The 21,744-nt window shown below is 30.5% G+C and overlaps 4 protein-coding genes across 4 annotated transcripts; all 4 read left to right on the top strand.

Annotated features, from left to right (window-relative positions):
- The first annotated feature begins 1,630 nt into the window (after positions 1-1,630).
- On the top strand, positions 1,631-4,042 carry LOC108450949 (patatin-like protein 2). The gene is made up of 7 exons (XM_017748710.2): positions 1,631-1,874; positions 2,191-2,372; positions 2,472-2,658; positions 2,758-2,919; positions 3,041-3,343; positions 3,501-3,673; positions 3,759-4,042. The coding sequence occupies exons 1-7, from the start codon at positions 1,758-1,760 to the stop codon at positions 3,853-3,855; spliced, it is 1,221 nt and encodes a 406-aa protein (XP_017604199.1). The 5' UTR covers positions 1,631-1,757; the 3' UTR covers positions 3,856-4,042.
- Positions 4,043-10,709: 6,667 nt separating this feature from the next.
- On the top strand, positions 10,710-13,026 carry LOC108450948 (patatin-like protein 2). The gene is made up of 7 exons (XM_017748709.2): positions 10,710-10,973; positions 11,147-11,334; positions 11,432-11,618; positions 11,727-11,891; positions 11,988-12,290; positions 12,389-12,561; positions 12,652-13,026. Exons 1-7 carry the CDS (start codon positions 10,797-10,799, stop codon positions 12,764-12,766), a joined length of 1,308 nt encoding a protein of 435 aa, XP_017604198.1. The 5' UTR covers positions 10,710-10,796; the 3' UTR covers positions 12,767-13,026.
- Positions 13,027-14,694: 1,668 nt separating this feature from the next.
- Positions 14,695-17,403, top strand: LOC108450947 (patatin-like protein 2). Its single transcript, XM_053027488.1, has 8 exons — positions 14,695-14,750; positions 15,129-15,363; positions 15,454-15,641; positions 15,782-15,968; positions 16,070-16,231; positions 16,336-16,638; positions 16,780-16,952; positions 17,072-17,403. Exons 1-8 carry the CDS (start codon positions 14,695-14,697, stop codon positions 17,172-17,174), a joined length of 1,407 nt encoding a protein of 468 aa, XP_052883448.1. The 3' UTR covers positions 17,175-17,403.
- A 1,764-nt stretch (positions 17,404-19,167) lies between these two features.
- Positions 19,168-21,492, top strand: LOC108452397 (patatin-like protein 2). Its single transcript, XM_017750179.2, has 7 exons — positions 19,168-19,428; positions 19,603-19,790; positions 19,888-20,074; positions 20,195-20,356; positions 20,438-20,740; positions 20,830-21,002; positions 21,115-21,492. Exons 1-7 carry the CDS (start codon positions 19,171-19,173, stop codon positions 21,227-21,229), a joined length of 1,386 nt encoding a protein of 461 aa, XP_017605668.2. The 5' UTR covers positions 19,168-19,170; the 3' UTR covers positions 21,230-21,492.
- Positions 21,493-21,744: the final 252 nt, after the last annotated feature.

Below are 21,744 nucleotides of genomic sequence, written 5' to 3'. Positions count from 1 at the left end.
AAAATAATTTATCAAATTCTGGCTTCAAATTAAAATCAAGTTGGCCAAACTTTTTTCTACATTAGAATATTATAGTTAAGGCGAACAATAAATTCAAACTCAAATAACAACATTTATGAAATATATTCTTTTATACTTTGGATTACAATCAACTTTGAGCCGTCTATATTAATCTAGTTGTCCGCTAAGATAACTGTTATACACATATTTGTCTTTCTTTTAATTTTTAATTAAATAATTATAATATATTAATTTTTGAGATTGAATAATATTTTTAATATAATTTACATGTAATTATATTTATTAATATTATTTTCATTCATAATTTTTTATGCAATTGAAATTATATCTTACTTAAATTTTATATTTTTATTTCACTTAAGAATAGATTTAATACAAAAGATTGTTATAAAAAATAATTTAGTAAATAGTGTAATACATAATTATAAAAAGTAAAAATAAAACATAAAAATTAGTTTTACTAATATTGTAATAATAAAATACTATAAGAGAGGGTGTCAAAGTTGGTTGTACTAAAGAAAATAAATTAATCCCTTATTTTGAAAAGATAACATGAGCCAATAATCAAACTCAGTCCTTGGATCATATGTAGATGCGGTCGCTTAGGTTTCAAGGTTGAAAGAGGTGTAAAATGTTGCTTTTATTTTTTTAATTTTTAAGGACCCAAAATTTTTTTTTACCAACTTTTAAGGGATTTCAAAGAAATTTTCTTCAACTTTTAACGAACTTAAACCTCATTTTATTGTTATGCCTAATATCTTGAAAATGTCAAAAATGAACCTACTAGTCATTATATAATTAGAAGAATTTTGCAGTTTAGGTTAGCCACATTCCTAACATTATTACATGATGATTTCAGATCTGCAAGTTTGATATCCAAAATTATAGTAAACTTTGACGACATCTTCTTCTTCTTTTCTTTTTAGTTAATTTACATTTTTTTGGGATTATTTTACCTTTGTTTATCCAAATATCTAAAGTCAATTTTATTCATGAGGAATCTACTAGTTCCTAATTATTCTTGAAAATATATTGTTTGGCATATCCTTCTAATTCAATGATATGTATCCAATCTGTTTCCGCAAACATTTTTATAAACTTAATTTGTTTTCTTTGGACAAAGTTATTAAAAAGGAGTTAAACCTTAATTTTAAAAGGGTACATAATCATTAACTCAATTAATCTTATATAAGTACTTGAAGAGAAATAAGGATCAATTTTATCAGAAAATTTATTAGTGACGGATCTAGAGATCAAATATTGAGAGACTAATATAATACTAAAAAATTAAAAGTTTAATAATATTTTTTATAATTTAAGGTTTAATTAAAATTTGTGAGATTAAAAGATTTTTAAAAATTTTAAGAGAATTTAATTAAAATATTAAAAAAATTAAAAGGTATAATGAAAATTTTAAAAAATTAAAATTTCGCAAAATTTTTTGGGTACAAGGCCACTAAGCCACCGTAACAGTCCCCTCTGGAAACTATCTACCTATATCTGACAAACTGAAATAGAAAATCATAAAAATGCCAATGAAAACGGAATATGTCAAACTTGAGCAACGATCTCAAGGCTATAAATAGCAGCTCTTGCATTCCTCAAAGAGTATAGAAAACAAACAGAACATATATCATATTATCACCTCATTGCTCTCTCTCTCTCTATATATATATATATATTTTAGTTAAGGCCATCAAAGAAACAATACAAGCTCCTCTTTCTCCCTTGACTAAATGAAACATCAACTTCCCACCTACGGTGAAATAATCACCATCCTTAGCATTGATGGAGGTGGGATTAGAGGAATCATACCAGGAACCATACTTGCTTTTCTTGAGGCTCAACTTCAGGTACAAAATATATGCTTTAATTCTTCCATATTTGGTTTTCGATAAGATGAGCCATGTTCCTATTTGAACTTCTAAAGTGGCAAATTTATATGAACATTACTGCATGTAGGTACGCATGCATTTCATAGTGAGAAACTGCTGTTGATTTGCCATTTCTTTTTACTAGAGACAGTGTAGCTGGCTAGCTATGTAGATAAATGCATTTTTGACCCTTTTTATCTATTTATAGGACTTGTTGATATTGTTTTATCAAAAAAAAAAAAAAAAGGACTTGTTGATTGTAATAGTTATTTGTTTTACGTTTGGTTATTTACAGAAACTGGATGGTGAGGAGGCGAGACTTGCTGACTATTTTGATATCATTGCTGGGACTAGTACCGGCGGCCTTGTGACTGCCATGATCACAGCCCCGAACGAGAAGAATCGTCCTCTTTTTGCTGCAAAAGATATAAAGGACTTTTATCTTGAACACTGTCCTAAAATTTTCCCCCAAGACACGTAATAATCATTTATAGGCTATATAGAAGCAAAATTGCAATTAAATTAGTATTTTCTCATTTAATGTATTTACGTGATTGTTTTCGTTGGTAATGTCAGGTCGCCATTTGCAGCTGCTGCAAGTTTGATGAAAACTATGGCAGGGCCGAAATATGATGGTAAATATCTGCATAAGCTCGTAAGAGAAAAGTTGGGAGATGCAAGATTGAGCCAGACACTGACCAACGTTGTGATCCCAACTTTTGACATCAAGCAACTCCAGCCAAAAATCTTCTCCACCTATGAGGTACATTTAGCTTATTTGTAGTCTGAAATGAAGGGAGAGTAAGAAATGCTAAGGTTCATTACTGAGTTGTTTCTCTAATCTCTGGTCCTTCATAATTAGCTGAAGATTAACCCTTGGAAAGATGCTTTGCTCTCGGATATATGCATTGGGACCTCCGCAGCTCCAACTTACCTACCAGCTCACTATTTTAAGACCGAAGATTCTAATGGTGTAGCGAAAGAATTCCATCTCATTGATGGTGCTGTCGCTGCAAACGATCCGGTACTCACTACTATTTGGATAATATATTTTTATTCGTCTCTTTTATGAAATGAGATTTGGATTTCAAGTAATCCTATAACTAAATGAAATCAATAACATGCATGTTTACTAATCCTTGCAGGCTTTAGTTGCTGTAAGCGAAATGACCAAAGAAATCGTTCGCAGAGCCCCTAAATACTTTCCAATAAAACCAACAGACTATTCTAAGTTCGTGGTTATATCTTTGGGCACTGGTTCAGCCAAATCGGAAGGGAAGTTTGATTCAGAGAACGCTGCCAAATGGGGAATTTTGGGATGGTTGAGTAGTGAAAACTCTTCTCCATTGGTCGATGTTTTCACCCAAGCAAGCAGCGACATGGCTGAATATCACCTTGCCGCTGTTTTCCAAGCCTTTCAATCTGAAAATAGTTATCTCCGTATCCAGGTATATATAGTTATATACATAATATATAATCCGTTTACATGTTTTGACTCGGAAAAACTAATCCAGGTATATATAGTTATATACATAATATAAAATCCCTTTACATGTTTTGACTCGGAAAAACTAGATTTAACTCATGATTTAAGAACAAAAGCAGGACGATACACTAGAGGGTCCACTTGCATCTGTGGATATTTCTACTAAAGAAAACTTGGAGAATATTGTGAAAGTTGGGGAAGATTTATTGAAAAAACCAGTTTCAAGGGTGAACTTGGAGACTGGTAAATTTGAGTCCTGTAACCAGGGAACAAATGAAGAGGCTCTCGTAAGGTATTTACTGCTATAATTTTCGAATTCTGCATCATATATATTATCTGATTTTGATGCTAATCTTATGCATTATCTTTACCTTCAGAATGGCTAAAGTGCTATCCAAGGAGAAGCGGCTTCGTGACATGAAAGCACCACGTGGAACAGCTGCCACAAAATTAAGAAATGCATCAAATTGTTAAACTGCACATTTAGTTACCATTTAGTCAATTGAATATAAATCAGGTGGACTCGCCAGCCTTGAAAATCCCGACTTTGTCTTTCAAAATATTGCTGTTTTCTTTGGATATTTGTGTATCTTTTTTGGCCAAAGCTGTTTTCTTTGAATATAAAAGTTGCAAAATTTGCTTCTTTCTTCTATATACACAACTATATATTGTAATTCTTTGATACCTGTTGAAATAGAGCCAATTCCAGGCCCTCCCTTGGGCCGACTTGAAAAGCAAGATATTACTTTATAAAATATGTTCGACGTCAACAGTTCGTTCATGTCGGTCTAACATTTTAATGATTCGAGTTTAAAGTAAATTTAGTCTGAGTTTAAGATAAATTTAATTTAAAATTCGAAAAAATCTACTTTATAAATTATCATAATAAATATTAATAATTAATATAATTTTATAATATTACTTAAAATAAAATAAATGATAATTTTTATTTTTAAAATGCATTAAGCATTGCATATTTATATTAAAAATTTATTAATAAGAAAAGTAATTAATAACAAATTTTATGTTAATTTATAAAGTGAAATAATTTTTAAAAGTATTAATTTAATAAAAAAATTTTAATATTATAGTTATATATGTGTAATAAATATAAATACTTAATAATTATTACCATCTATAAAATTAAATTTTAATGATAATATGATAATATACTATATCATTATTACGAAACCAATCACCTAACTTCACCGTAAACCGATATAGTAAATTTGTATATTACTAATACATAAAATAATAATATAATGCATGTAATTAATAATATAATATAATATATAACTATCACTAAAAATATTAACATGTATATAACTATTATTATAATATAGATTATAGTAAAAGATATAATATTACATGATATTGTAATGTTTAATTATCGATACATATATATATATAAACCATTAATATATTTTATGATATGATATAATATTATATAATATAGTAATAGGGTTAACTTTCAAATGTATGAAAATATAGAGACTTAAAACATATTTTAACTACTGTAACAATAAACAATAATATACAACAATAAGTAATATATAATGGACTACTATTATATATAACTATTAATATAATATAGATTATAATAAAAATATGGTATTACATGATATTATAATGTTAATCATTTATACATATATATACATATGTATAAAATATTAATATGTGATATGATATAGCATTATATAATATAGTAGGAAGGCTAATTTCCAAATGCATGAAAGCATAGAAACTTAAAGCAAATTTCAACCACTATAATAATAAACAATAATATGTAATAGATAATGTATACTACTATTATATATTAATATTATTATATTATAGATTATAATAAAAGATAGAAAATTACATAATATTTTAATGTTCAATCATCGATGCATATACAAAATTATTAATATGTTATATGCTATATGATATAGCAATATATAATATAGTAGAAGGGTTAACTTTTAGATGTACGAAAAGTATAAGGACTTGGAGCATATTTCAATTAGAATAATAATAAACAATAATGTATAATAATTTATATATAATGTACTACTATTATATATAACTATTATTATATTATAAATTATAATAAAATATATAGTATTACATGATATTATATGTTTAATCATTGATGCATATATAAACTATTAATATATTATATACCACATGGTATGATATAGCATTATGTAATATAATAAGAGAGCTAACTTTCAAATGTACGAAAAGTATAGGGACTTAAAAGCATATTTCAACCAATATAATAATATAATAATATATAATGTACTACTATTATGTATAACTATTATTATATTATAAATCATAATAAAATATATAATACTATATGATATTATAATGTTTAATCATTGATGCATATGTATAAACTATTAATGTATTATATATTATATGATATGATATAACATTATGTAATATAATAGGATGGCTAACTATCAAATGTACAAAAGTATAGGGACTTAAAACATATTTCAACCAATATAACAATAAACAATAATATATGATAAGAATGAATATATATGCACTACTCAATTATTATAGTATGTGATATAATATTATATAATGAAATAATATAGTTTATAAGTATTAATATAATAATCATTATTACATTATTGATTATAATAAAAGATATAACATCAATAGTTATGTGTAATTTGTCATATTAAAATACATGTTTATAATTATAACTAGCAATTCATAGAGTATTATTAAAAATTAATACCTTAATAAAATATTATTTTTAAAATTAGATTTAAAATCGGAATTGTATTTAGGTATTAAGTTTAATATCATTTTATTTTGTACTTGAGATTCTGGCTATAATTAGTTTATTTTGAGTTTGGGTAATAATGAGTATATTATTTGGGTTTTGAACTTAGTATAATATATTTGGGTTTTGGAAGAAATATTCTAGAATATGAGTATTAGGTTTATAAATTTAATAAGAAAAATTAAAAGTTATTCAATTGTCAATATAATATAATATAATAATTAACAATAAAAATAGTTTCATTAATTCATGTAATATCATAAAATAATAAATTTTACATATAATAAATACTTTAATTATTTTATATAAAATAAAGTTAACGAATGTATACAATTTACGCCATTTATAAGATAAATTTGAATTGCGTTGTATGAAATGAAAAATTAAAATATTTATAACTTATAAAATTTTAAAATTATTTAAAGTCGTCAAAGCTCATCCAACTTGATATGATCCCAGATTTGAAAATTTAAATCCGAAAATTTTAAACAAAAAAATTTTCAAATTCAAAGTAAGCTGGATTCGAGCCAGCCCATTTGGCTGCTCTAGTCTAAAGAATTGAATTTGAATGGGACAGCCTTCTCTTTGTTGTTTGGGCCAAGATTGATTGCCCACTCAGCCTAATATTAGTCGCTTTGTTTTATGAATCAAATTTCACCCTTTTACTATTTAAAGCGTTAAAATAATTAAAATTTTTTTATAATGATCGGATTTACTTTTATTATTTAAATAACATTCGAAATTGATCTGTTTAAGATCATAGGGTTCGAGATTAGATTGATCAATCGGATAAATTAGAATGAAAATCAATTGAGATGATTTGAAACAAGAGGTTGGGGTAGTTAATCCACCAACTAATATAAACAAATTAAAAATTAATTGAACCAAAATTTTTTATGTTTTATTTTTAAAAATGTTTAATTATTTTTTAATCAAATCAAGTCAAATCATTAATTCAAATTTAAAACCTTAAAACTATTAAAATATATGTCAAGCTCAAATAAATTGAATTGAATTCAAGTAAGGAAACTAAAATCTAATTTAAGCTCAAATTAATTGAATCCAACTGACTAAATTGAGCAAATAATACAATTTATAAATATACCTGTTGGTAAGCTCTTTCTTTATTGGTGCCAAAATAACAAGATTGGTATGCAAAACCAAGTAATTAAACCATTACATTATATGGCCAAAAAACCCCATTACAGCTCTATCATAAAGGCTTGAAGAAAAAAAGAAAGAAAATTTGTATTGCCATCGAATTGATTTATTTAACGTATGAGAACAAGGAAACGTACTGTATATGTAATACAGTTTTGCAAGTTTAATAACGTCTAGAATTGGAATTGTTTATTATTAATTAAGGGTGTGAAGGGAGGTTTTGAAGAAAGACCAAACAGTAAATTTGGTTTTGAGTGTGAAAACTAGAAAATGAGATGGTGATATATATTGGATTTCGATAATAAAAAAGTTTTAGACCAATCAAAAGTTTGTTAATTTATTTGTATAAATAGACTTTGTCAACTATAATGTATAAATTACTAAAATATAAAATAGTTAGGTTTAAGGTACTGGAAAGAAATAATTAGGTCAATAAGAGAGGAGAGAAAGATTAAAGAAAGAGTTTTTTATAACGGTTGAGTTAATCAATTTCAATATTTTGTTACGTCTGATAGAACGACAATGTTTGGATTATTATCATAAGGTTCAAAACTGTGTTGTATCATTATTATTTAATTATTATTGATATAAATGAGAAAATATTGTATGAAATTATAATTTCACGTCATCTTTATCCCTTTTTAATAAGAGAATGATAAATCACCTACCAAGAAAAGGTATTTTGTTTTGGTTCGACCTGTAACCCCATATGAAATACCGGACGGTCTAAATTTAGCAACGCTCTTTCCCCAGGATCCATTTCAGGAAAAAAATAATATGCAACTTCGAGCTGTCAATTATATCCTTTATGGAAATGGCAAACCGACTCGGAGAATTTCTAACACAAGTATTCAACTAGTTCGGACTTGTTTAGTGTTGAGTTGGGACCAAGACAACAAAAGTTCTTTCGCCGAAGAGGTCTGTGCTTCCTTTGTTGAAGTAAGGACAAATGGTCTGATTCGAGATTTCCTAATAATCGACTTAGTGAAATCTCATATTTTTTATATCAGAAAAAGAAATAATCCATCAAGTTCAGAATTGATTTCTGATAATAGGTCAGATCGTACCAATAAAAATCTGTTTTATTCCATTTATTCCAACGCAAGGATTCAACAATCGTTTAGCCAAAATTACGGAACTATTCATACGCTCTTGAATAGAAATAATGAATTTCAATCTTTGATAAATTTGTCATCATCTAATTGTTTTCGCATGGACGCATTCAACGATGTAAAATATCACAATGTGATAAAATATCAATTAAAAAAGATCCTCTAATTTTTTCTACTTTTAGCATTTTTAGTAATATTTGAATTTTTTTAGGAAAAAAAAATCTGATTTGTTATTATCTTATTGGAAGTGAAAAGTAATAAAAATAAGGTGGAATAACATATTCATACAATTCCTTCTTTAATACAAATATATTTTCATTTTATGTTTGCTTACAACAATACCCCTGCTGCACATGATCCTTGTCCTCAAGGATAAAAATGTAGGAAATCTCTACTGCAAATCAAGGAGTGCAACACCTCAATCAAAGCCCTATTGCCACTTTTACCTATTCTTCTTTTCAATACTCCACCTACCTCTTTCACCATAGCGCCATCAGTACCCACTAATATTCCTCATTTGTTTCTTCAACTGCAAAACAAGGGAGGTAGAGTGTACCTTTGACCTCGCTCAAAACTGTACTTTTATTCAACCTTTTCTACCTTAGCCACCACAGGATAGGTCTCGATGAATTTGGTTGCAAGCTCCTAACTACTGTTCACAGATTGTTGCTTACAAGGTTGCAATTTCAAATGCACCATATCCCCCACATCAAACTCTCTTTCATTTTTCTTGTCAGCAATAGATTCCATTGGATCTCGGGCTCTTTGAAGATAAAATTTTAACTTCTTCATAGTTGCTTCCCTTAAGTATAAGCCGATATCCACAATTACTACCATAGAAGCTCCACCCAAATAGAGACAATGCAAGGGTGGATCTTGACCATACAAGGCTTCATATATACTGTTATATGTTTGGTTGAGTCCTAGGATGTGGTATACAACCACAAAAAAACGAAATTTTTTATTGTCACTAAAAAAATTACTTCTTGTAGTGTCTCTATCTTCATGTGCATTCCAAATAATCTTCCAAATACATGTTTTACCACTTTAGTCTACTCGTCAGTCTTACGATGATAATTAATGGATAATTTGAGACTAGTTTTCGATCTCTTAAAAATTCCTGCCAAAAAGTGTTAACAAACCATGCCAATCTAGCAGCTAAATGGGGAGTTTTGGGATGGTTGACCAGTGAGCACTCTACTCCATTGCTGGATTTTTTCATGCAAGCAAGCAATGACATGGTCGATTTGTACATTGCCCTTCATTCTGAATATAGTTATCTCTTAATTCAAGTTTAGACTTGGTGATCTTAATTCAAGTTCAAACCTATTTAATTATTATCTTAAGACTAAAATTGAATATAAATACTTAAAAATATAATATTTTTTATTAAATTAGAATTGATATGATTAATCAAATTAAGGTTCGATACATAACTCAATTATAGATATCAAATTTCAATAATATCGCGATAAAATTTAAGAGTTTCCTAAAAATATGTAAAAATTCTTACTACAAAAGGTACTAGAACAAGAATAACCAAACCATTAAATTATGTTATGTCTCCATCGTAAATGCTTTGATAATTTTGATAAAAAGAAGAAAATTTTCACTGCAATAGCAGGAAAACCAATGAAAAACGATGCATCGGTTTGATTTTTAACGTTTGAAAACAAGCAAATGTACAATATATGTAAGTAGTTTTGCTAGTTAATTTCATCTAGAATTAGAATTATTTACTATCGATTGGTGAACTGGGGCTTTGAGTAGAGGCCAAGTATTATGTCACACTCACTTCCAAATTAAAGAAGTTATTAAAAATAATTTTTTAAGAAACAATTATAAGAAATATTACTAGCATAATTAAATATGTAATTAAAAGCTTGTGCAGCTTTACAATTTTGCTGCCTCTTAATTTTGATTTGCCAGATATTATCAGCAAATTTGTAATGGTTGATAGGCATATTGACGTCTGAAAGTTATAGTCAACCTCGATGATTTCCAAATCCTTTTTTTTTTAATTAAATCTAATTTTTCTATCTTTCGACAAGTTTGCTTGAATATAATAAGAGAGAAATTACTTACACTTGTGATTGGGATATTTGATTGGATTAGGGTTTGAATCTCTAACCATTACCATACTCACAGAGAAAATCTAGTACGAATGGAAGGTAAGATCAGAAATTGAATTCGGATTAACATAACGTAGTTGCAAGTTCCAAACTCGGCCTCAATAAATACCTTCCCCCCCCCCCCCCCAATTACTTGCATGTCTCGCAGTATGTTAACTTAGCTATACCACTTGTTCATATCCTTTCTCAATCTCACAACCCTTAATTACAAGTCTCTCACCTTCCTCCATGGAAGGAATTCCTAAACATATTATTCCAAAATTCAACTTCTTCACGGATAGCCCGAGATCACCTTGTCAACCTCCCACATATGGGAATTTGATTACTATTCTTAGCATTGATGGAGGGGGTATCAGAGGGCTTATTCCTGGAACTATACTTGCATTTTTAGAGTCTCAGCTTCAGGTAGCTAACCTATCACTTGCATTTTTTATTCTTGCTTACTATAGCTGGGAATGGGATTCATGCATATATATAATCTCTCATTAATCCTTCCCTGGTTAAGGTTAGATTGGAGCTTTTATCATCCATATATGTTGCTTTCTTCTTATGAATTTTGGGTTTTTGGCTATATACAGAAGCTGGATGGTGAGCAAGCGAGATTGGCTGATTATTTTGATATTATTGCTGGGACGAGCACTGGTGGCCTCGTCACTGCCATGCTAACTACCCCAGATCCCAAACAAGAGAATCGCCCTCTTTTTGCTGCCAAAGATATCAATGAGTTCTACCTTGAACACTGCCCTAAAATCTTTCCCCAAGATAGGTAAATCATTATTTTGTAAATCTCTTCAAGATGAATATAATTAATAAAAATAATTTCTGAAGTAATTATTAAGATGATTTGTCTTGTTACTTCACAGTTCTCCTTTTGCACCAGCTGCAAATGTGGTCAAATCACTAATGGGACCAAAATATGACGGTAAATATCTTCATGACCTTGTGAGGGAAATGCTGGGAGAAACTAGGTTGCACCAAACCCTGACGAACGTTGTGATCCCAACTTTTGACATTAAGCAGCTCCAGCCAAAAATATTCTCCACCTACGAGGTTCATTATTTACTACTTATAATGGAAGAAAACAAGGAAATAATTTTCATTTTTTCTACTACATTTTCTAGTGTTGTTTGGAATTATTATTAAATTGCCATCATGCAGGTAAAGACCGATCCTTGCACAGATGTTTTACTGTCGGATATTTGCATCGCAACATCAGCAGCGCCAACTTACCTTCCTGCCCATCATTTTGAAACCCAAGATTCCACTGGTAAAATTAGAAAAGAATTCAATCTTATCGATGGAGGGGTTGCTGCTAATAACCCGGTACTGCACACATCAATAGCTAATTTACTTTAACATGATGGGATTTGCGTTATTCGAATTATTCTTGTGAAAATCTGAATTTTGTTGCTCTTTCAGACTTTAGTTGCTATAAACGAAGTGAGCAAAGAAATCCTTCGAGGGAATCCCCATTTTTTTCCAATAAAGCCCACTGACTACACTCGGTTCCTGGTTGTATCTTTGGGGACTGGTTCACCCAAATCAGAAGAGAAGTACCATGCTAATCGAGCAGCCAAATGGGGAGTTTTGGGATGGTTGACCAGTGAGCACTCTACTCCATTGGTGGATATTTTCATGCAAGCAAGCAATGACATGGTGGACTTTCACATTGCCGGATTTTTTCAAGCCCTTCATTCTGAAGATAGTTATCTCCGAATTCAGGTTTAGATTTTTGTTCAAATCATACTTGGTGATATTAACAGAAAATTGTCTCTTAAAAATATGTATGTATGTATGACTCAAGGGTCAAAATCATGCAGGATGATACACTCTCTCAGCAAATGTCAACTTTGGATATTGCTACCAAGGAAAACCTTGAGAATCTTGTGAAAGTCGGACAAGAATTGCTAAAAAAACCTGTTTCCAGAGTGAATTTGGAGAATGGTCAATTCGAACCAGCTGGCACGGTAACAAATGAGGACGCTCTCATCAGGTATACACAACTTTTTCGTTGCCTGTTTCATGTAGGTTTTGTTTTTCTTGCTTCACACATAATAATAATCTACAGATTATTAATCCACAGATTAGCAGAAGTTCTTTCCATGGAGAAGCGGCTTCGAGACATGAGATCACCTCTTGGAAACTTTGCGATGAAGGAGAATAAAGGATGCGCTCAGATTAATAACACAATGACCTAATTTAGTTAGTTTTAAACGTAGGTGGTCTTCAATGCAAAGTCACGTAGAATTGCTGGTAGTTAATGATGACGATCTAAGTTGACGGTAGACGGTTAATCCCATACCAAGACCCGCCTTTATCAAGTCATTACGTAAGTCGAAAATGAAGTGTGTCATTATATATTTATAATCATATCAAAATATTAATCCGTGATTTACTTATTAATTAAATGTGTCATTTTCAACTCGTTTGATCTTCTTGCCTAAATGAAAGTGTTTTTGCAGAGGCAAACGTGAACCAACTCCTACTTCTATCATTATTAGTAATATTACAACGTTGAATTTGTCATTTCTACATATGTAATGACATAATTAATATTGCTGTGCTTGAAATAGAACCGATAAAGATGACAGTATCTGCATACGTAATATAGCCACCATTTTTATCTAATAAAGTGGTTAATGAAGTGCAGCACGCTGCATATGTTGGGTGGAAAATGTTTTACAAAAAGAAAATGTTAAATGTTAAAATAATAATGAAAGCAACAAAGTCAAGAGAGGAAAATTTTTAGCCTTTTTTCGCTAAACCAATAGTAATATCCATTTATCGGACGTTAAAGTTAACGTTAAGACTTGGTTCCTGGTCTATTTGGCTTGAGCCAATGCGGGTGTTGGTGGATGCCTTCCCTAATCTTTAAATAAGAGAATAATGTGTTTCAACAAAATTGAACTCATGTCTTTCTACATTAGTAACAATACCGTTGCCAATCAAGTTAAAACTCAATCGGCAAGTTTATATACAAATTAGATAATGTTTTAGTTGAAAGGTTAAAGTTCATAATAATCTTGATGCAAATCTCATTATGTGTATTTTTTATTAATTTATATGAATATAAAATGACAATAATACCCCATTTAATAATATAACTTACTTTGTAAAAAGAATATTTTTTAAAAAAAATTCTAACTAAGGTATTGGTTGATAAACTAAAAAATTAAATGTAAGTGTTGAATATTTAAATATCCAGTTTAAGTTTTGAAATTATTTGATATATTACTTAAATTTAATTACTAAATATAATTAGATTTTTTCATAAATATAGATTCTATATATATATATTCTACGCTTTATCTAAATTCAAATTTTAAACATAAAATTTTGTACAATAATATAGCATAAAAATAAATAAAATTAAATTAATTATAAATGTTCTCGATTAAGTGATAGATAGCTCTTATTTATTTATTATTTCCAACATTTTATTTATCAAAAATCTTCTTTTAATTTATATTATCAAACATCTATAAAAAATTATGAAAAGTTGGAATATATTGATAAAATATTAATTATAAAGAAGTGATAAAATGTAAAACAATGTTAGTTTTACGAAAAACAGGGTTGAGGAAGTTGCTACTACCGTCATGTCCTTCCACCCTTCAAACTTGCCTCCTAATTTGGGTCTACCCTACCCCTCCAAACTTGCAGACCTTTCTCCTACTACTCTTCTAATTTAAAAGAAGTAAAAATGATTTAGATGACAAAGAAAGCTTTAGCCCCGTATGAATCACAATTTTTTAGTGAAATTAATTGCTTCGAAGTTTCCCATTTTCCACAAGCGTTTGACGCTGTAATTGTGGAGATCTACGAGTTAATTTGAAAGTATTCATGGCTTTTAAAAGTACAAAACAAGAACATTGATAAAAATAAGTTGAAATCTTCGTATCAGTATTGTTGCAAATTTTCAGCGCATGCAACACAAGGTTGCTACGGTTACAGCAACAACGTATATACTCTTGAGTATTATCACACCAGCGACAGTACTAATCATTGGCTACTGACGTACGAAAGTTGCCTTTGAAAGGTGTAGCCAACATTGAGGACTTTAATCTCCTTCCTAAAAGTTTCTGGCTTGAATAATTCCTCAATAATTGTTTACTAATTCTCGTGGATGGCGACAGCCGTACAGGTGCTGCTTGAAGGGAAGAATTACTGTTGCATAAGTAGGTCCACTCTCACGTGTTGAAGTTTCAAATGGAAAAGTAATACGACGACTTAGGCAAAAAAACAAAACAAGTTTAGAAAAGTACATTTGCTCACTATTTCAAACCCTATGGGTTTCCTTGAAGTTGGGATTATTTTCTATTAGGAAATAACATATATTGTATTTCGGTCGACCAAGCTTGGCCGATCTATCCAAGAAACTGCAAGCCGTTTTCGCTTTGCAGGAAGACTAATGGCATCGTTGAATGATTCAATTTAGCATGCATGAGAGAGAAAGAGAGAGAGAGAGAGAGAGAGAGAGAGAAGTAGTGCTGCCTTCAACTGTATAAATACCCATGACATGCCTTCCTCCAGAGAGCATCAAACATACTAATTAACCAGTAAAGCTTTTAGACATCTGATTCTACTAGTTCTCTTGCTCAAACCCCGAATACGTTCGATCTCAGTCATCATAGTGGGAAGTATCCCACACGACAATTTTGCAGTTGCAAGCCCAAAATCTCCCCTTCAAGCTCCCAGCTACGGGAACTTAATCACTGTTCTCAGCATTAATGGAGGTGGAATTAGGGGGCTTATCCCCGGAACTATTCTTGCCTTTTTAGAGTCTCAGCTTCAGGTTGCTACAAATTTGTTTTCATTCATTATTGGACACATTTTTACCATTTTGTATGTTAATATATATGCATTTTAATTTTGCTATTTACAGAAGCTGGATGGTGAAGAAGCAAGACTGGCAGACTATTTTGATGTCATAACTGGGACTAGTACGGGTGGCCTCGTCACTGCCATGCTGACGACCCCAGATCCCAATAACGGAAATCGCCCCCTTTTCGCTGCCAAAGATATCAACGATTTCTATCTTGAACACTGCCCAAAAATCTTCCCCCAAGATTGGTAATTAACTGATGATCAGTTGTAGACTTGTAGATGAGAATAAAACCGAAGCAAAAATCTTACTAACAAATATCATATAAATGATATATTATGAATACGACGAGTCTGACATGATATCTCCTTTTTGTTATATATAACAGCACCCCATTTGCCCCAGCTACAAATTTGGTGAAATCACTAACTGGTCCCAAGTATGATGGTCAATATCTGCACAAGATTGTCAGAGAGACGTTGGGAGAAACCCGATTGCAGCAAACACTGACAAATGTTTTCATCCCCACGTTTGACATCAAACAACTCCAGCCAAAAATCTTCTCCTCCTATGAGGTTTTATTACTCTGCAACAAATACCCTATTATTACATATTTAAATTATAATCTCCTCCTTTGCCTTGTTCTTTTTGCCCTAACATAAATGTAATTTTGTAGGTAAAGAACAACCCTTGCAAAAATGCTTTCCTCTCCGATATATGCATAGGAACGTCTGCCGCGCCAACTTATCTTCCAGCCCACCAGTTTGAGACCAAGGATTCCACTGGCAAAGTTCAAGAATTCCATCTTATTGATGGTGGAGTTGCTGCTAATAATCCCGTATGTATTTATATCTATCTAAAATGATGGAATTGATGTCGCAAGTAATTCACAGAAACCTTAATCTTCATATATATGTTGTTCATTTGGGTTAATTCCTGCAGACCTTAATAGCCATCAATGAAGTGAGCAAAGAGATCACACGCGGGAGCCCTGATTTCTTCCCTATAAAGCCAAACGACTATGCTCGCTTCCAAGTTTTATCCTTGGGTACCGGTTCCCAGAAATGTGAAGAGAAGTACCCTTCTCACATGGCCGCAAAATGGGGTCTCTTGGGATGGTTGACCTGCGAACACTCCACTCCGCTGATTGATGTCTCCATGCAAGCGAGCAGTGATATGGTGGACTTTCACAATGCTACTGTTTTCAAAGCACTTAAATCTGAAAATAGTTATCTCCGTATTCAGGTATATGATCTATATATTGAAGAGACGGAGAAATCAAGATTCTTTCTTTTATTAGGAAATGTAGCTGCTAAGTCATATATAACTTAAAAGAAACCTAGCATATACATATGTGATCTAATTCAAGCCAAAAACAATTTGCAGGATGATACATTGAGTGGGACAGTGGCATCTGTGGATATCGCTACAAAAGAAAACTTGGAGAATCTTGTAAAAATTGGGGAAAATCTGCTGAAAAAACCAGTTTCCAGGGTGAACTTGGAGAATGGTAAATTTGAGCCTTCTAATCAGGGTACAAATGAGGAGGCGCTCATGAGGTATATAAATATATATATAGTTAATCCAACATGTATCATATTCTTTGAGTTCCACCTTATGTTATTAGTCTACTGTATATCCATATATGGTGCTAATTCGGATTATTTTTGGCTTGCAGATTAGCTCAAGTGCTATCTAAGGAAAAACGGCTTCGTGACATGACATCACCACTTGGAAACCACCAGCTTGCAGGGCATAGAACAACTGATCCATCTTCTTAATTTCTTAGGAATTTCAGAAATTTAATTTAATTAGCTGTTAACTACCCCTGATTAGGCTTGATTTATTTTATTATTTTATTTCAGAAATTCATATATATGTAGCATGTTATGCCTTCTTTTCTTAGAAAAAAAATTAGTGTGCGTGGCTGATGGTGTATTAATTACAGTAGTCAATTTGTAATGGATTATTTCTTTCTTTTTTAATTTATCATACAGTATTCCTTACAAATTTGTACATATTGTCATTAATTTCCTAACATTGTATTCAATTTGCTACAAATAATTCATGTCTGAAATCAAGTTAGAAGAATTCAATTTCTGAATAACTTCCTTCTCATTCTCCTAAAAATTAAAAATAATTAAATAAATCAAACAAATCAAACCCTATAAACTATAATTAACCTCCCATGATAAATTAAAGTCAACCCGACTAAAAGTTGGCAAACGTATTTATATCAAAAGGTTAAAGCTTTAAGGATAGTTATTATACTTACCACATTCAAAAAACTTTTAGGGTTTAAAATCAAATTATAATTTTTTAACTGTTAAATTATAATTTTGTTATATGTTAATTTATGATTTTATATTTTTGGAGGAATTTAATATAATTTTTTTTTATTTGTGAGTTAAAGTGTAATTTTATACTAAATATTAATTTATAATTTTATTATGTATATGGGTAGAATAGTACTTTTTTTTATTTTTGAGCGGCCAAGGTCTATGCTCATGTATTCGCTTGATTTAGTTTTTTATTTTTATTTCTTCAAAAATGGCCCTTTTATTTTTCAAATTACACGTTATCAGCCTTTTTGTTAATTTTTTGGTTAACTCTACTAAAAATTAGGTATGATTACAACTTTAACTTCTTAACTTTTACAATTTTTATCAATTCAGCTACTATTTACTTATTTTTGCTTTAATTATAAAAAATTTAAATTTTAAAATTTTTTAAATGTTTATAGAAATATTATAAATATTTCCCAAATTTTATAATTTGGTTTTCGAAGATCCAATTCCAAAGAAACATGGGATTTTAAAACTGATACTGTAGCATCTAAGGATACAGTAACAAAAATAGATATTAATGAAGCTACAATTATAAGAAATATGGATTATTATTTGGTATTGGAAAATTTTAACTCCACAAAAAGTTTGAGGAATTGACATAGGTTTTATTTATTTCTGTTCTAATTTTTAAGGAGATAAATCTTTAGTTTAACATACAATTTTATATATTTTAGTTTAATATACAATTTTATATATTTTGATTTTATGCATTTCTTAAACTATTAATACAATCACTGATATAACATCATTTTATGTTTATATATTACATATACAAATAATTATATTTATCCGATATAAAAAAATTAATGTATTTATTTTTTAGATGTGTAATGGAATCATAATTAAAGTTATATATATATTTTTCGACTCACAATTAAAATTTCATATATATGGTTAAAACAAATCAAAATTTATGTATCAAATTGCCCACCAAATCAAAATTCTTTATAATATTAAAATTTATTTTCTTTTTAAATAGATTAAAATTTTCAATAATTTTAAGATAAATATTACATCCATAATTAAATATATTATTAGAAACTTGCACGGTTTTACTTTCACAACTTAGCTGCTGCTCTTAGTTTAATTTTGATTGGTCTCATATTATCAGCAAATTTGTGATGGTTTGATAGGCAGATTGACGTCTGAAAGTTAAAAGTCATCCTCGATGACTTCTTATCCGTATTTTCTTTTAAAAATTTAACCCTAAGATTTCATATTCCACACAAGTAATGAAATAAGAGAAAAACTTGCAATTTGTGATTGTGATATTTGAAGGGTTTAGAAATTGTGTAACCTACAAGTCTACTTTTAATTTGTTATATGTTACGAATGGAAGGTAAGATAAGTGATTGAATTAGGATTATTGTAACGTTGTTGAAAGTTTCAAACCACGCCTCGATAAATAACCCTTTGCATGCCCCACAGTATGATGACTTATAGCTGTACCAGTTGTTCATATCCTTTCTCATTCTCACAAACCTTAATAACAAGTTTCTTATCTTCCTCCATGGAAGGAATTCCTAAACATATTATTACAAAATTCAACTTCTTCACAGATAGCCCGAGATCACCTCTTCAACCTCCCACATATGGGAATTTGATTACTCTTCTTAGCATTGATGGAGGGGGTATCAGAGGGCTTATTCCTGGAACTCTACTTGCTTTTTTAGAGTCTCAGCTTCAGGTAGCTAACCTATCACTTGCTTTTTTTATTTCTTGCTTACTATAGCTGGGAATGGGATTCATGCATATATATAATCTCTCATTAATCCTTCCCTGGTTAAGGTTAGATTGGAGCTTTTATCATCCATATATGTTGCTTTTTTCTTATGAATTTTGGGTTTTTGGCTATATACAGAAGCTGGACGGTGAGCAAGCGAGATTGGCTGATTATTTTGATATTATTTCTGGGACGAGCACTGGTGGCCTCGTCACTGCCATGCTAACTACCCCAGATCACAAAAAAGAGAATCGCCCTCTTTTTGCTGCCAAAGATATCAATGAGTTCTACCTTGAACACTGCCCTAAAATCTTTCCCCAAGATAGGTAAATCATTATTTTGTAAATCTCTTCAAGATGAATATAATTAATAAAAATAATTTCTGAAGTAATTATTAAGATGATTTGTCTTGTTACTTCACAGTTCTCCTTTTGCACCAGCTGCTAATGTGGTCAAATCACTAATGGGACCAAAATATGACGGTAAATATCTTCATGATATTGTGAGGGAAAAGCTGGGAGAAACTAAATTGCACCAGACCCTGACTAACGTTGTGATCCCAACTTTTGACATCAAGCAACTCCAGCCAAGAATATTCTCCACCTATGAGGTTCACTATAATATTTACTACTTGTAATGGAATAGAAACAAATGCAAGAAAAAGTTTCATTTTTGTCTAATACATTTTTTAGTGTTGTCTGGAATTTATTATTAAATTTCCATCGTGTAGGTAAAAAGCCATCCTTGCACCGATGCTTTACTGTCGGATATTTGCATTGCAACTTCAGCAGCTCCTACTTACCTTCCTGCCCATCATTTTCAAACCCAAGATTCCACTGGCAAAACAAAAGAATTCAACCTTATCGATGGAGGGGTTGCTGCTAATAACCCGGTATATTTATTTCACTTTAACATGATGAGATTTACGTTATTCGAATTACTGGTGACAATCTGAATTTTGTTGCTCTTTCAGACTTTAGTGGCTATGAACGAAGTGACTAAAGAAATACTTCGAGGGAATCCCGAATTTTTTCCAATAAAGCCCACTGACTACGCTCGGTTCCTGGTTGTATCTTTGGGGACTGGTTCACCCAAATCAGAAGGGAGGTACCATGCTAATATGGCAGCTAAATGGGGAGTTTTGGGATGGTTGACCAGTGAGCACTCTACTCCTTTGGTGGATATTTTCATGCAAGCAAGCAGTGACATGGTCGACTTTCATATTGCCACCGTTTTTCAAGCCCTTCAATCTGAAAACAGTTATCTCCGAATTCAGGTTTAGATTTGTTGTTCAAATCTTACTTGGTGAACAGCTAGCATATATCATCTATATATATATATGACCCAAAGCTCAAAATTATGCAGGATGATACACTCTCTCAGCAAATATCATCTGTGGATATTGCTACCAAGGAAAACCTTGAGAACCTTGTGAAAGTCGGAGAAGAATTGCTAAAAAAGCCTGTTTCCAGAGTGAATTTGGAGAATGGTCAATTCGAACCAGCTGGCAAGATAACCAATGGAGAGGCTCTCATCAGGTACTATACAACTTAACATTTTGACTGTTTCTTACATGTAATTATATTATTGCCTTAACACACAAATACAGTCATCTATATATTGCCTTATTTCTGCTTCATTAATCTACAGATTAGCAGCAGTTCTTTCCAAGGAGAAGCAGCTTCGTGACATGAGATCACCCCTTGGAAAACTTGCGATGAAGAAAAATGAAGAATGCGCTCACGTTAATAATACTACCACATAATCTATTTAGTTAATTTTGAAAGATTATAGGTCTTAAATGCAAAGTCATGAAGGATTGCTCGTGGCAATAATAACTGTTTATGTTGACCGGTAGACGTTAATCCATCTACATGAGCCAAATTAAGCTTTATATGTTTTTATCTAGTAATTCATCATGGCATTTTATCGAATTTGGTGTCAACTACCGAAAACCACTTGGCTTTGTTTTCTGTCTTCGTTTTTTAGTAAATATAAAATATTGTTTTCTTTTTTTCACGTTACAAATGAATGAAGGAGATGATAATTATAACTTTATTTTTGGATATTAATAACAGGCTTTACTGTATTAATCAGAAATTTTATGCTTGTTGGAAAATATAAAATATTATTTAACATATGTTTCAAATTTACTAACAGGAGTGAAAAATTTTGAGTTTATCAACTTTGATGGTACTATTTTTCATCTTAATTTAACTTGATTTTTTTTAATTTTAATTAAGTGAAATAAAATTCAAGTTCAATCAAGTTAAATTAAAA

Source organism: Gossypium arboreum, chromosome 5, assembly GCF_025698485.1.
Source record: "Gossypium arboreum isolate Shixiya-1 chromosome 5, ASM2569848v2, whole genome shotgun sequence".
NCBI lineage: Eukaryota > Viridiplantae > Streptophyta > Magnoliopsida > Malvales > Malvaceae > Gossypium > Gossypium arboreum.
Note: the sequence above shows the minus strand (reverse complement) of the source record. Positions and strands in the feature narration are given on the sequence as shown.